Source organism: Hirundo rustica, chromosome 4 (genome assembly GCF_015227805.2).
Source record: "Hirundo rustica isolate bHirRus1 chromosome 4, bHirRus1.pri.v3, whole genome shotgun sequence".
NCBI classification, from domain to species: Eukaryota; Metazoa; Chordata; class Aves; order Passeriformes; family Hirundinidae; genus Hirundo; species Hirundo rustica.
Window position 1 is genome coordinate 14652193 of NC_053453.1, and position 16455 is coordinate 14668647.

At 43.8% G+C, this 16455-nt stretch overlaps 1 protein-coding gene across 1 annotated transcript in view; it reads left to right on the plus strand.

Annotated features, from left to right (window-relative positions):
* LOC120751883 (sucrase-isomaltase, intestinal-like) overlaps positions 1-16455 on the plus strand; it is a 45911-nt gene that overhangs the window by 8417 nt on the left and 21039 nt on the right. Inside the window, exons 5-8 of the mRNA XM_040062373.2 lie at positions 5095-5263; positions 5876-5972; positions 7093-7205; positions 15767-15892. Of these exons, the coding sequence (XP_039918307.2) occupies positions 5095-5263; positions 5876-5972; positions 7093-7205; positions 15767-15892 (505 nt within the window). The remainder of the gene's footprint in view (positions 1-5094; positions 5264-5875; positions 5973-7092; positions 7206-15766; positions 15893-16455) is intronic.

Consider the following 16455-nt stretch of genomic DNA (forward strand, 5'->3'; position numbering starts at 1 on the left):
ATAACCAAAACCTAATCAAGATTTTCCCTAATTTCTAAAAAGGCTACTGCAGAGTTCAGCTGTATTTTATTGTTTGTGGTAGTTAGCACAGACACCACTTAGCATCAAGATATTTTTACATAGGGAAGGCTATTAGGATGCTTTATAATGCTATTGTCATAACTGCAGTTTTGCTGAAAGCAAGGGGGGAGGAAATTGTATGCATCATGTGTAGACTGGGTTTGTTCCTAGTTTATAAGAGCCACTATTTTAGTCTTCTAATCATTATGTTACCTAGGCAAGAAGTATTGTAGGTATATCATTTAACCAAGTATTTTTCAGAGCAAAAATTAAGCATTGTATATCCAGTGAGTTATAGGATATTTCCTGATATCACAACAATGAATACAGTAGAAGTAGGGCAGATCTGTGACAATAACTGTAAATATACTCTGCACTTTTTTTTTTTTTAATAAATGTCATGTTTGTGGAAAATCTGTTGATTACTCCTGCTGCTTTATCTCTACCTACTTGACAAATCACCTTTAAAGTAAGATAAACACATAAAAATTCAGTCTTGGTGGGCCTTCTGCACTCCAGTGATGTCCCAAGACTTACAACTAAGTAGGAATACAGCTGTTGTGAAACAGTGTTACAGTTTAACCCCAGACCGCAACCAAGCACCATGCAGCTGCTTGCTCACTCCTGCGTGAAAGATGGAGAGAACTGGAAGGGTAGAAGTGAGAAAACATATAGTTTGATTTTAATAACAGAAAAAAAAAAAGTAGTACTAGTAGTAGTAGCAGAGTAGTGGTGGTAGTAGTAGTAGCAGTAATAATAATAATAATAATGATAATAATGATGTAATTAAAAGGAAAATAACAGAGAGAAAAATAAAACACAAGAAAGAAAAGTGATGCAAATGACAACAGTTACTCACCACCATCTGACTGATGCCAGTCCCTGAGCAGCTGTCTCAGCAGTCTCCCAGCCAACCTTCCTGCTGCTTTTAATGCTCAGCATGAAGCCATATGGTATGGGATATCCCTTGGGTCAGTTGAGGCCAACTCTCCTAGCTGTGTCCCCTCCCTGCTGCTTGTGCACTCCCAGCCTCCTTGCTGGTGGGGCAGTGTAAGGGGCAGCAAAACCCTGTTGTGCTCTGTTAAGAACTGCTCAGCAGTAACTAAAACACCCCTGAATTATCAACAGCTTCTAGCACAAATCCAAAACATCACTCCATACCAGCTACTATGAAGAAGGTTAACTCCAGCCAAAACCAGCAGTCAGTGGAAGTATTTTTAGCAATCTGAGATCAGTGGAAAACCATGGAGATCTGGGCTCCTAAGGTGATGCTCCTCAGCAGCTCAAGTGTGTTGAGTCAATCAGTGTATTTGAGATTCATTTGAAAATATGAACACCCTCACTTCCTAAGGTGCTTTAGCACTTAATGGGCAGCCTGTGCATACTATGGTAGCCCAAGCGCTCTGGAAGGGTGCACCCAAGCTTTGCCAGGATGCTTAGACCCTCTTTTTGGATAGCTGTGTGAAGTTACAACTAAATTTGCGCACAGATAATATACAGGGTGGTCTGGAGGCCAAGAAAGGCAGATGTTATAGAGGACATTTTCTCCAAGTGACTGAGTGGACCAGTTGTTTACAGCTTAAAATAATAAGCTCAGTTCTCCAGGATTCATTACAACGGGAAGGAAAAAAAAAAACAAAACCAACCAAACCTCTCTCAACTTAAAATTATTTTTAAATATCCAGATAATGCATGATGCCTGTCCTAATGATGTATCATATATGTGTCCCAAGTCTCCTAACTCGAGGTTTTGTAAGACCACCTTTGGAAGTGCCACCAGCCTGTTGCTCATGGCAGGTGATTCAGTGCTTCAGCCTGATTCTGTGCAGTCATTGGGCTCCAATAAAGCTCAGCAGAGTACTTGTTCAGGAGGTGAATCGTCATGTCCAGTCCGTATTACAAAGGACTGATGATTGCGCTCCTGAAAACCATCTTGCGCAGCCTTTCAGTCATCCCCCTCAAACACTGTCACAATGTTAGTCATGAACTACACTTTTCAACGTGAACAGGATGTTTTATCTGTCTGCCTACTCACCTTCCGGTAATACTACTTCCTTGGTCCACTCCAGTTGCGTTTCATCCTGATAGCCAGTGGCTTGACTGCTGGATGTGAGACTAGTTCCCTTCCTGGCCAAAAATGTTAATTTTTACAGAGACCTTTTCAATCTGAGTCATTCCTTTTTCCCTGATAAGAGGTCAAAAATTAGAGAGGTTCATTCTTTAGTATAGTGCACCATGTATGGAAGAAAAGAACAGCTTTTATCAACCAGACTCCTTGGACAGGCAACAGCTGCCTCTTCACAGACAATGGGCCAGGCAGACTTGTGGGGAAGCTGGTTTGTGTTTCCATAGGCAGGAGTGTTCCTGCCACAGACACACTAGCAGGTTAAGACTTTCAGCTGTAGGTGTGGCTGCAGCTATTACCTCTTGTGCAAAAAAGAAGGGTTCCTGTCCTCACAGATTTTGCCTTGTCTAACTTCTAGCAGGGGTTACATTTTTGACAGTGAGCAATGTTCAGCTGTGGTTTTACATTTTTTAGACCCCTTCTGTTGTCCATCACAGTGCTTTTATGGTTCATAGGACTCTTGGAGGAGAACCATGCAAATTCCTGCAGACATGATGTCATTTTATGCTCCCTCCTGTTTTGTTCCATCTGAGGGAAGGTGGGAGAAATATGACATTTTCTTTTATTGTATCTAAGGGTTTAAGGAATGGCAGACATAATTTTTTTGCATTTAAATGATTGTTCTTTGCCAACACCACATGAGCAAACAGATAAAGTAGCACAACAGCCTACCATGGTGTGCTGAAGAGCACAAGGACTCTGGAGGCTGCGTGGGAGTGCAGGCAGAGAATAGTGCCAGGGGAAAACCTGTTCATACTTTCCTTCAGAGGAAGATGACATAATGATGCCCAGAAAAAGAGAGTCATTACCATTTTTATGTCATAGCTAATGCTATATTTAGCTCATAGCTGTGCTGACATGAGGAGGTCTAGGGAAGGCAAGGCTGATGGTGGAGCAGCACTGGTGGAACAGCATGGGGAGCTGTGCTGGTGGGGGTGGCAGACCCCAGGGAGGTGAGCCATGGAGGGAGGCAGAGCAGGGCACTGTTATGGCAATGTCACGCAGAGGTAGACTGCATGACAGCTGCCTGAAGGAATGCATGAGTCAACAACCAGTTTCTCCAATACATGTAAAGATATGGTGGGGCAGAGGGCTTGTTCCTAGGGCTGTCGTGTGCGCCACCCCAGTGACCTTCCTGGTCAGGGAAGGGACTTGCTGAGCTGAAGGAATATTTTAATGCTATGGTAACACTAAATATTCTCATGACAGAGAATGTCCATGCTATAATGTGAGTACCACACATGTACAAAACCTCATGTCCTCTGAACAGACACCATGGGGAGAGCTCAATGACTTAGGAGAGATATTTGAACTCTCCCCAAAGCATTTTCCCTCTGGCATAGTTTGAGTTTTTCATAACCCTATGGGCTGCTCAGAGCAGTGACCCTTCCTGTCTTGGCACAGAGCAAAGCTGTGTGACAGCTCTCCTTTGGGCAGGAATTCAGCTCCAGAGCCCATCTCCATTCCTACACAGCAACTGCTTCTTGCAGAAAGGCATCTATTTGTCAAGGACTGGATATGAGTCTCAGGGGTGTTTTGCATGCATAACCCTCCTAAAAGAAAATAATTTTATTCAGTACTGCATGTAGGTGGAGATGATGGAAAGGAGGGAGGGAGGGGTTCCTGCTGGCAAAAAAGCCAAATCAAGAGTTGTATACAAATTCTTACTTTTCCTGCTTGTAAGAAAGGACAAATAGACTTTAAAAACTACACAGACCCTTTAGTACCTGTGTGTGACTTTGGATTTGTCTAGGAAAATTTAGGGATAGTTTGTGCCTGTGTTTTGCACGGAGAGGCAAGGGAGTGCCTTAAGCATCCCCATGAGTGGCTGTCCTTGCAGCCTTTTGAGGAGAGCCCGCCACTGTGGTGGGAGCAGTGGTGCCCTCCCAGTCCTCCCAGCAGCAGGGACTCGTCCCCAGGCGGGGCTGCTGGTGGCACAGGTGGCAGGTCACTCGCCAGAGCGCTCCACTCATGGGGGCAGAACTGCTCCCCACCAACACAACCTGTCTCCCATTTCTCTGATTTACCAGTCAATTTGATCAATCATTTAATTTTGTCAAAATCATTGACAGAAGAATGTTAAAAGGAGAGTTATGCCACTTCTGTGCTCTATGGCTTGGGCTCATTTATTTTAATTAGCTGTAACAAATTCATGCTTAAACAAGGCTCGAGAGGGTGCTATCTAAATGAGCTACTCATGGCATACACAGGACCATTAACAAAACACTTCTCCACAGCTTGGCTATGTTCTCCCCATCTAACTTTCAGCTCATTATAGCTCTAGAGATAGGAAACAGAATGTAGCACCTAATTAAAATGTGAGCCTGTGTCCACAGCTGATTCAATAGAAATAAATGCATTAAGTTGGTGAGAAAAGCAGGACAGAGTCATCACACTAAAAACATCTTGTTCAAGCAGAGTCTGGAGAAAGCTGTACTTCTATTTTAGGTGCCTGCATAAAGTTAGGGGTATTCAGGTCCTGATACAGCAAAACATTAAAAAAAAAGCTGTTGATATCTGAAAAACAGATAAAATGTCTGTTGTTCTCATCAAGTATTCTGAACTCAACTGTGTAATAATTTTTAGCCTTTCACGTTGGTTGTCATAGAAATAGCATAAGCAACCACTTATTTTGATAATAGATTTATAGTCTGTCTTCTGTTGTTTTAGTTGCTCTTTTCAAAAATTATATTGATGCTCTTTTTTTTTTGCATAAGTAGATATCTTCAACCATTGCAAGATGAATTTTATGTTAGATTAAGCATGTTAGACACATGCATAGAATTTAATGGATTTTTAATACTGTTATTCTCCAAAATACATAAGAAGTGTAAATAGCCAAACATGAACTTAAAGTGATACCTTCCAAAGAGAAGCAAACTAATCCTGTCTCCCTCTGTTTGTCACAGGTGGGACAGTCCCCTGGTTGATCTGTTTTTCTCCAACCAGTTCCTTCAGATCACCACCACTGTGCCATCCACTTCTGTGTATGGGTTTGGCGAACATGAGCACCCAACCTTCAAGCACAACATGGACTTTGTCACCTATGGCATGTTCTCCAGGGACCAGGCACCAACGGTAAGTCACTCTATGCAACACTTTGTCCTAGCTTGTGTCACCAAAAGGAGGTGGCAAACGTGGACTGTCACAAGCTTTGCAGGTATCATCAGTTCTAATTAAAGATAAAGCCATGAATTGCTTTGAGGGAACTTTGAAACCTTTTATCAGAACCTTTCTCACAGTGCAGCTTTCAGAAAAAAGTGTATTGTGTGCCAAGATCCTAGTTCAGGGGAGTTTTGCATTTCATGCTCGGATCAATCCCTGTTCATCCAAACATGCTGGACTCCAGCAGGACTCATCAGATATTTGGCTGAACTGGAGTTAGTGGTTGATGAGTCTGTTTCAACTAGAAAAGTGATACTTGCTCATGCCATTTTGAAGAGCTTGACAGAATATCGAAGGCTTAACTGGGAAAGATGAAAAAATTCCATTGTGATAAAGCAGAAAAAAATAACTCTTTTCTGTCAATTTGACTTCACACCAATTTAGATGAAAAAAATCCCCCAACCTTTCAAAATAAGTCTCTAACTATGAATGAATTTATTTCCTTGTCTGTACGTATGTATCTACCTGACAAAAGCTATGAAAAATAGCAAAGTCAACTCATACCTCATGTGTTTATGTTTTCAGTCATTTGCCAACCTCTATGGAGTTCACCCTTTCTATATGTGCGTAGAACCGGACTCCAATGCCCATGGTGTTCTCCTTCTGAACTCCAACGCACAAGGTAAAAAGATATATGGATTCCCTATATAGACTTCATATAGAAATATGATAGATTTGTAAGTATAAAATACTGTTGTACTGGTTGCTTTTTGAATGTGATACAAATATGAGTGACTGCTCCCTAACTAAGCTTCTGGGACTAATAGATTTTTCGAAGATTTTTCAAAGGGATTTCAGTAGAATGAATTTTTAACAAGGAATTTTTATGCATTTTCAGGGAAAATATATTCTTAACTTTTTTTTAAATGAAAATAGATGCAAACAGAGGGAAAGAAGAAGGTGGAAGAAATTTCCTCTGAGATTGGCATAATGAAATCAAATCAATTTCAGTTAGTCCTATATTCTGTCTTTGGAGAATAGTTTTGTATGTTGCCATGGTCACCTTACTGCATCAATCTAGTTGTATAATTTCAGAAAAGGGGAATCTTCAGTTAGTCTACAAAATCAGTTTCCCCTGGCAGACAATGGCTTTCAATACGATGAAAATAGCGTAGAGGAACCCTAAACACAAACTTGTTGATCCTTTATATATATAGGAAACGGAGACAAATGGATCCATGCAATCTACTCTATGTGGGTTTCTGTGATTTATTGCTGCACCATGCCAGTCTGGTAGCAGAGATTACAGAAACACTGGGCAATGGCCTGCCTACCTTCAGGCCCTGTTTGCTCAACCAGCCATACCCAAGGCACACAGAAGAGCCCAGTGTGCACACACCTAGGATGGATAGGATAGGATAGGATAGGATAGGATAGGATAGGATAGGATAGAATAGAATAGAATAGAATAGAATAGAATAGAATAGAATAGAATAGAATAGAATAGAATAGAATAGAATAGAATATTTCAGTTGGAAGGGCCATAAAATATACTTATAGTACGACTGCCTGAACACTTCAAGGCTGACCAAAAGCTAAACATGTTGTTAAGGCATTGTCCAAATGCCTCTTAAACACTGACAGGCTCAGGGCATCAACAACATCTCTAGGAAGCCTGTTCCAGCATTTGCCCACCCTCAGTAAAGAATGTTGAGTCTCAACCTCCTATGATGCATTCTTCACCTATTCCCATGTATCGTGCAGAGCTGGTTTGTACTAAAGATATTTCTTTTCCCTTTTAGATGTTACTCTGTCTCCAAACCCATCTTTAACTTTCCGCACCATTGGAGGGATCCTCGACTTCTATCTCTTCATGGGACCGACTCCTGAAAACGTGGTTCAGCAATACACTGAAGTTAGTAGAAAAGTGCACTTGGCACAAGGAGTGGTGCATTGTAACACAGTCCTGTCAGTATCTGGTAGTATCGGTGGGTAGTGCAGCCAGAGCTTTGTCCTGATCCATTCGTACAAAGCCGCAGCTTCAGTTCCATGGGAAAACTGGAGTATGCTCAAGCACCTGTGAACAGTCTGTTGGAGTGTCACAGGCTGGCTGGGTGTTCAGTGCACATCTCCAGCCTTTCCTGCAGCATGTCAGGATGGGATGCAGGAGTGCACTAAAGGGGTGCAATCACTAGAAAGAAGTCTATCTAAGCTTACTCCTCTCTGGGCTGTCACAGTTCTATAGTCTTTGCTGTATGGCATGGCTGCATTTTGACACTGCTGGCCAAGAAAAAAAACTAGGCAGAGCACAGATGGGAATGTTTGGGAACTTTACATATGCTGGATTTCAGAGATATCGAATGGACTTTCTAATGTCTCCAAACCTTTTTTTGCCAGTGGAATTGCTTGCTGATTTTGGAGTCATCAGGCTGCTTTTTACTAATGAAAACCCATGTAATTGCTTTGGACAGCATAGATGTATAACAATGCATTTACTGCTGTCTCACAGAGTGTAACTACTTGCTATCCAGTTACCCAGTGTTTTCCAGAGAACTGAGAGTACACATGCAAATGGCTGTTTTGGAGGTGTACGTGCAATTCCTATCTAGTGATGACTGTGCAGAAAATAGTAGCAGATAACATGTTTTTCCCCGTCACCAAATGATGCTTCAACTGGGCCTTTCCACAGAAAACTGCCACCTCAGACCGCAGTTGTGTATGTAAAGAAATCAGTGTCAAACCTAAAAAGCGTGGAGCAAAGCTGGAGTAAGCATGTTTCTATGAGAAGGGAGGTCACTGTGCAGACCCTGAGGATTAGGCTGCAACTGGAAGGCTGAACAGGGTAGGGCATCCCTGAGCCAGGCACTCAGAGTTCACAGAGCATGTGCTCTGCCTTTCTTGTGCCACCCCTCAAAGGGGCCTGAGCTCTGATCTTTAGCAAACATTTTGTCTTTCTTGGCTTTTTAAAGCCTCCATATCCTATGCTTGCCTTCTTTTAAAGTGCCTGTATGGGAACAGAAATATTGTGATTTATAGTGAGGGGAAAAAGAGGATTTAGCCCAGAAGGAAGGTATTTCTAGGTTCTGGTTTGGTGAAGGAAGGGATAAGACTTGCTCATGCTGCTGTTTTGGGAAGGCTGGTGCTTCTCTGGGGTGGTGGGCTCTGCTAGACCTTCCTTTTCCAAGGAGAGGTTTAGGTGCTACCTCCCAGACAGGCAAGAGGCTGATGGTGCTCCTCGATCTCTTGGAGCAGGAGCAGCTGCTCCGTTGCCTGGAGGTTTCCAACTCCTTCTGCACATCATCCCCTCTAGTTGTCTGTCATGGTTTAAACCCATCTGACAACTCAGCCCCACACAGCCACTCACTCACACCCCCTCAGTTGGGTGGGGGAGAGAATCCAAAGGGTAAAAGTGAGAAAATTTGTGGGTTGAGATAAAGACAGTTTAATGGGTAAAGCAAAACTGTGCATGCAAGCAAGGCAAAACAAGGAACTCATTCACCAGTTTCCAGGAGCAGGAAGATGTTTAGCCACCCACAGGAATCGGGGGAGTGGCTGAACCTGTGACTGTTACTGGGAAAGACAAATGCCATCATTCCAAATATCCCTTCATCTTGCCCCAGATTTATGTGCTGGGTATGAAGCCATTTGATATGGAATACCGCTTGGGTCAGTTGGGCTCAGCTATCCTGGCTGCGTCCCCTCCCAACTCTGCACCTCCAGCCTCCTCACTGGTGGCGTGGAGTAAGGGGCAAAGAAGGCCTTGACTCTGTGTAAGCACTGCAAAATCAAATATATCCCTGAATTATCATCACTAATTTCAGCACAAATCCAAAACACAGCCCATACCAGTTACCATAAAGAAAATTAACTCTATCCCAGCCCAAACCAGCACATACTATCTCTGATGCCAGTGCCACAGACCAGCAAGCAAACTGGGCTTTTAACTTACACATGGGTAGTAAAACCAGGGCAGAGGGGGGAAAGGAGGGGAAAAAAGCAAAGCAACTCCCCCCCAGGCTGGAGCTTTGATCCCCGTTTCAAGGGAGTTAGTGCAGCAGTATGATGGAAATTAGAGCCATGCCTCTTCCCTTTCAAAGTCTTTTACTGGTGTTTGAAGGCAGTATTTCTGTGGCTTAGCAGGTGGTCAGCATCTGAAAATAAAATGAGAGAGTTCTTACTCCCCAGCTGATGGGTAGTGGCAGCTCACTTTCCACTCCTGTCTCTGGAAATGGAGCTGGAGCAAAGAAAACAAGGTAAAGGAGAGCAGTGGGCATCTCTTAATGAGATGTCACATACCAGGACAAAAAAAACCCTGTTCTGTATTCTTTGAGCTTGTGTTCAACTCTCTAGGGAATCTTAAAGAATGCATGTTAGTAATTTCAATGTGAAATTATAACTTCCTCAGTAAACATCCTGAAATTCCAAGGTCAAAAATGTTACAATTACCATATTATTAGTCTCTGGGGTAATAATTTGGCTTTTATGTACAATATAAGTGGGAAGGTGAAGGAGACAGAAAAGACTTTATTTTTCAATTGTCTTTTCTGTCACACTGAGAGGATTTTCCCAGTGCAGTCATTGTCATGCTGTAGGGAAAGAGGAAGGGTAGAAAGCAGAAGTGTGAGTGATGTCTGCCAGGCACTGCTCAGCAGCACGTCTCGGCTCTCTCAGCTGTTTGCATGGATCTCCTCTGGGAATCGCTGTTTTGGGAGCTCCTGGCTGCAGGGGCCCCTGGTGGGACCAGGCTGCACTGCTGCAGAGCTTCTGGGTGGAATAGCACCTGCCTCCCTCCTGAGCAAGCATCTGCACCAGTTGCTGCTTTTTGTAAGGAGCGCTCATTTCATCTCTGCAGGATGGCCCCACTGGTGTGGCAGGGTGGCCAGGTGTGCAGCTGGTGAGGACAAGGCAGCTGTTTCCAGAGCAAAGTGTTTTACACCTTTCTCAAATGCTTTGTGCTGTTGCCTTCAGTGCCGCCTAAATATCTGAGCCACCTCTCTGCCCCTGCTATGCTTGCTCCTGTGAGAGGTTTAGGAACTTAGCTCTACTCTGTGCTTTCATGTGGCTCCTCCAAAACAGTGAGCTTGGAGATCTTTGTAACAAAGCTCTTTATTTGGCCTCTGGAGTGTGCAAGATTTCCCCATGCACCTCTCCAGGTTGTCAGCAGCACCAAGGTGGACCATGGACTCTTGGAGCTGCTGGGTCCAGGCTATGCCAAGAGCAGGGATCTTGGCTCTCTGTGTGGTCATCAGGGTTGATTGCAGCTGCCCTGCCAGAGCCACCAGCCTCTCTGCATCCTTGGAGTGAGGACAGATAACAGTAAAGCTGTGGTGGCTCTGGACGCCAGCTTGGCTGAAGATAATCTGCTTTAAATGGGCTCCAAGAGTGAGGCAAGGTGTGAGAAGGGAGCAGAGGGTAAATGCTGGTACCTCTGTCCCTCTGCTGTGTGCTGCATGGAGCAGAGGTGAGCTGTAGGATGCATCCTGCCGGTGCAACAGTGGCACATATAGGGTATGTGCTGTGCATGTCCCATGGGAAGGAGAAGCCTCCAGCTGATTCTTCTGCTCCCCCCTGTCCCTGAGCCCAGCTGCATGGGGTGTTACTCCTGCCACATCTAAGACATCTAAGATTGTCCTGTACAGCTCTCTATATATGACAGTGAGCACTTTTTTCTCCTACTGCAGAGGAGGTCTGGTGTGCAGAACAGTTATGTAACACAAATCTCACTTTTAATGGCAAACACCTCAGCTTGCAGGAGGGTGAGAAAAAAACAGTAACAAGCTAAAAAGTTCAGGCACTGACCTGAGCCTGGCTGAGGCTCTGCAGTCACAGCTAATACCAGGCCAGCATTGCCAAGACCACTGGTGGCCTTTCAGACAGACCAACAGTGTGTGTGCTCCGTAACAAGACACTCAGGAATGTTAGGGTTCAAAAACCAGATATTTAATAGCTCTTGAATTTGTTATCACAAATTATCCAATAACAAGCTGTGAGCATACTGTAAGTCTTCTAATTCTGTTTGGAGAGAAAACTGCTGGTTTGCTTCCTCCTTACGGGAGTGTGGGCTAGTGAAAGGGACCTCAGAGGTCTCGAGTTCACTCTTCTCTTGGAGAGGTAACATGGGGAACCTGCTTGTACATAGATTTTATCACAGATGATTCAGTGAGAGTCTCGAAGCTGAATTCCCCAAGAAGGAATAAACAACTGATAATTGTTTTGTGCAGCAAAAACAAGATTTGAAAACCTTGGTGTTGAAAATCCTCAATTTTTTTTGTATTCTTGAGGTTGTGAGTACCTTCTTTATGGTTCAGCAGCTGCAGGGCCTTTGTTTTTGCATTCCTAAATCAAAGCTTAGCTTCTGTTAACAGACTTTGAGTGAAGGTTACCCTCTAACTGACTGGATGCCCGCAGCACTCAGCTGCTTGCCTTAGTCATAGCAGATGAGCTGGTTACAGACACGTGGGCCATAGGAGCACCTGTGGAATTTAGCCATTGTGTAACTATACAGATGCACTAAACCCAGTGCATTACCCCACTTGGGTTTTATAGTTTCCTCCTATAACTCCTCTTTGAAGAAAGGGAGTTGAAGCAAATACCAAGCTTCAGAAATCATTTTGTGTGGCTAATTAAGGGTAAGATTAGCAATCCGCATTGTGGGACATGTCAGCTCCTTGGTGAGCACAGGAAAGAGTACCTCTCTCCAGCCTCTGTGATATACAGGTATAACTCTGCAGCTGTCTCTCTCTCATCAGTCTTTAGTTGTAGCGTTAACAGAATGGGATCTTGATTTACTCTACAGAATTTATAACCTAGTTCATATCATTGATGCTTATATTAATAACATTTTTTGTCCAGTAATCCAACACAGGGAAGATAAATACAGATCCTCTGCTCCCTACACACATATTTTATCTGTTCGGTATACTTGTTTCCATTGAACTTCATTCTTACCACAGAATGCTTCCAGGGTACCTCCTCGATACATCAGCTCTCAGATGACTCTAGAAAAGAAAAAAAAAAAACAAAACATAATTCCAAGTTATATAAACAGGGAAAAAACTAACAGTGAATTTATTAAACACCAGGAGTTATTTAAGAAGCAAGTGCAGGAAGAATTCTTGAACAGAAAACAGGATTTTGGTTTTTTACTATTTCTGCACTATCATATCTTTGCGCTTCCCCCCCTCATTCTGGATGCCCATATATTTGCTGTTTCTGCATTTTCCTCACTCATTTCCCCTGCCATACCCCATCTACCTTTTCTGATTCTATGGGAATCGATTTTGCCAAGCAGACCTTCTCTGGCTGCTGCACTTTCTGATCATTTGTATGCAGAATGCAATCTATATGAATTAACTAGATCCTAAATATATATCAAATCCAACTTGAGTTTTCAGGTTTGCAAAATTACATTCCTGCCTCTGCTGATCCATCTGTGAGTGGGTACCATATGTCAGTTACTTTATCAGGAAGCTTCAGGGGGATCCATTAGAGAGAGTCTGCAGCATAATTAGAAAAAAGAACATTTGTTTTCCCAGCTGCCCTGTTTTCATCCTTCCTCTTCAAATGTTCTGCTGGTTTCAATTAAGTTCACCATAGATGCACCAGCCTGGTGAACCTGGAGAACTAATTGTTTTAAAAACCTAATGTCTTCCTTTCAAGGTAGATATTTTTCTGTTGGTTCAGCTGTAATCCCAAACTCCTCAAGAGATGCTGTCACAAAATACTGTCTCTCTGTGGTCCACAATGACACGGCACCATCCCATAAGGGTGAGCAGGTGAACCTCAGCAAACCCCGGTGCTGGGGGCATGCCCTTCTGGAAGGGCTCTGACTGACACACCAGCAGCCACAGCTCCACCTCCAACCCCACTGCTCTCCATCTGGATGCCTGACAGAGCGTGGGGGAAGAAGCCAATCCCCATCCAACTCTTGGAGTGCCTTGTATTGGCAATGTCCCAGACTGACTGTCCTCCCCAGGTGGGAGTGACCTGGGCCATCCCAGGACCCAGAGCAGAGCTGCTGAGCAATGCCCACTGCCTCTGTCCAGGCTGGTCACCCCTTTCCCGTTTCCCAGCCTGCTTGGGAAGAGGCAGCAGATGCCTTGCAGACATCCTGCCAGGGCACAGGGCTCTGCATTTAGCTGCAGGATTAATATTTATCAGCTGGTTTTCCCTATTTCTCTTGTCCAAGATGAGAAGCCTGTGCACAAAGCATTTTATTTCATTAGGGAGTTCTTTTGTTTTGGTCTGTTTTTTTAACCTTGTTTGTAGAGGTCACTCTCTGTTCGCAGTAGAGAAAGCAAGGGCAAAATATTCATCTGCTTTAGGAGCACAAAATGGTGCGTTCACAAAGCTCATCCTGCAGCCTTTGCTGGTCTAAAATAAGATCTGCTGCCTCCTCAGATGAATTTATCCTAACATGGTGAGTGTGGATGTGACAGAGAAGACTTGCCTTGAGCCATCAATCCCCATTCAGCTCTCCACAGAAAACCCCAGAAGAGCTTGGAAGATGCTCTGGGTGATCAGGTGTGTCCACACATGCTGGAAAAAGAACTGATGATGTGTGCAAGGAGGTGGGGTATGGGAGGCTAGTTACAGCATGTGTCTGCTCATCAGCCTACCCCTGCATGGTAGGGACCACCTTTGTCTGTTCAGGGCCTGCCCTGGCAAGGGCACAGTGGTGTGCAATGGAAGCTGAATGCCTCTGTGGCAGGAACACGCTGCTGAGAGCTGCTCTCACTTCTGAAGACCCCAGCCTCCAGCTGAATTGGAGAAGCAGGTGTTGAGGAGGATCAGGAAAGCCAAGTCTGCTGGGACAGGACAAGCCGCAGATGAACGGGACAACTGTGCTGATCAGCCAGAGCATCCCTCCCGGAGACACCCAAAGCATTAACCTCACCAGTGCTGATGGCCTCCTTATGTTCTTGCTTATGGGAAACAGCAGCATCCCCAAGAGAAAACACACTGTAGCCAAATTTGTAATGTTTGACTGTGTGTTCCCAAGCCTTTCTTGTTTGGAAGCAATTTACCCAGTGTGTTTCCCAGCTCAGGGGCATTAAAAATGTCCTCAGCTTTTCACTGCCTCTCTCCCACATGTGGTTTTCTGTCTGATGCACTTTGTACATGCTTGTACTGATGCTCTAGCGTGTGATGTATTTTAGAGGAATTTCAAGTTCAGCCTTGGTTTCCCAGGTAAGACTCTTCCTAGAGAAAATCCCATAGGAAGGTGTGCCTTCGTGCAATGCATCTCCAGACAGCTTAGCAATGCAAAGATACCGACTGCCAGAAGTGCCTTGTTTTATTTATTTAAAGTAGATGGGGTTTAGCTGCCAATATGCAGGTTTTGTTGTTTTTCACTTCTTAGCATAATTACCTAACTATGGAAATCCACAAGGAAATAAGGGAGGAACCATTATTTAGCCGAAGGGGGACGATAGCTGCAGCTGATTAATAAGTCATGAGTTCTTACTAGCTACTAGATTTTCATGTATTGCCTGCAAAGGTGTTAGAAATACAAATCTAAGGTTAGTTTCATTGGATTTAACTGAAGGAAAGATTTCAGGAGATGTCCCATAGAAAACAGTGGTGTGTGCTAATGAGACAAAGCCAGCTTTCAGCTTATTTGTGTAACAGACACATCGTGATTGCCCACTGCTCATCCCAGGTTGCCACAGCAGCTCTCACCAGGGGAAGCAGAGCAGGATGCCTTGCTTCCCTGTGCTCTCAATTGAGTTTCCTCATGTCATTTACAGATGGATTACATTCAGACAGTAGAAATCAAATATTTATAAAATCATATTTAACTCATTACCTTGTGTTTTGGTTGAGAATTCCGGGACCAAACAGTACCCCTGGCCTTGAAGAGAGTTGTCAGTACCTGGCAACGTAAGGCTGTGGGGCAGCAACAACAGTAGTCAGCCATAAGTAACTGAGTTTCATCAGATTGGTGTGTAAACCTGATTAAAACTTCAGAGAGCTCAAATAAACATCAGGCTCTTGATAAGTTAGTTCAGCTGGATGTGGCAAGAGAAGTTTGCTTATGTTGCTGTGTGTTGTTGGAGACTTGCCTTCTGTTGACCAAAGGGTTTGTGGACTTGTTGTGGATCAGGTGGCAAGAGGATCCACGCTGATTTCTGCTGGCATGTGCCTGTAAGTGAGGGCACGTGCTGCTGTGTAGAGGCTGAGACCACATTTAACATTAGCCTGGCTTTTTCACAATGTGTCTTCCACTGGGGTGTTCTTAGAAGTGATGCTCGGTGTTGGTGCTGTTGGAGTCTCTGTGAAGGGCAGGGATCCACCAGAAGTGCCAAGCATGCTGTGCTGAGAGCCACTCAGAGAAAGGAATGGGTATTAAATGGGGTGTGGTGCCTGTGCCTTGGTCTTTGTGCCTTAAATGATCTGGAAGCCTCTCCTGGTGTTTCAGAATAACTTCTTTTCCTCTCACCCCTTGTGTTTCTGTATTCCTCATTCCTTCTGCAGGCCATTGGACGCCCACACATGCCAGCCTACTGGTCTCTGGGATTCCAGCTCTCCCGATGGGGCTACAACAGCCTTGATGTGTTAAAGGAAACTGTCGATCGCATGAAGCACTATGACATCCCATATGTAAGTAGGAATTTTTCACTGTGTATGCTAATCTTACACTCTGAAGTGAGGTGAATAAAATTGTAATAGAGGAAAAATAATTATCTTACAAAGAGAATTGTAGAATAAAAGGACAATCATAATCTTATGTAGTGGGTTTGCATGTAATAACTTCATAATGCTTAAAAGAACATTTAAAGTGGGCTATGAACATGGTGTTCAAGTGCTGCTCTTGGCTGCATAGCAGGTGATTCTGGTGTGGATTTGCTGTTATGCAGTGTAAGATGCTAGCATTTTAAAAACAAATAATGCAGAACAAACTTCTGATGCAGATCACTGCAAAATAGTTGCTAGACTAGGGCTTCTACATTTTCTTGTAGTCCACTGCTAGGATTACAATTACAATCTCTTAGGTTTCATTACATATGTTAGTTACCTTTTAGAAATACAGTTGCATACATTCTGATTTCTGTATCAAATACTTCAGTCATAGAATCATAGAATAGTTGGGGTTGGAAGAGACCATTAAAGGCCATCTAATCCAACCCCCTGCAATGAGCAGGAACATCGTCAACTAAATCAGG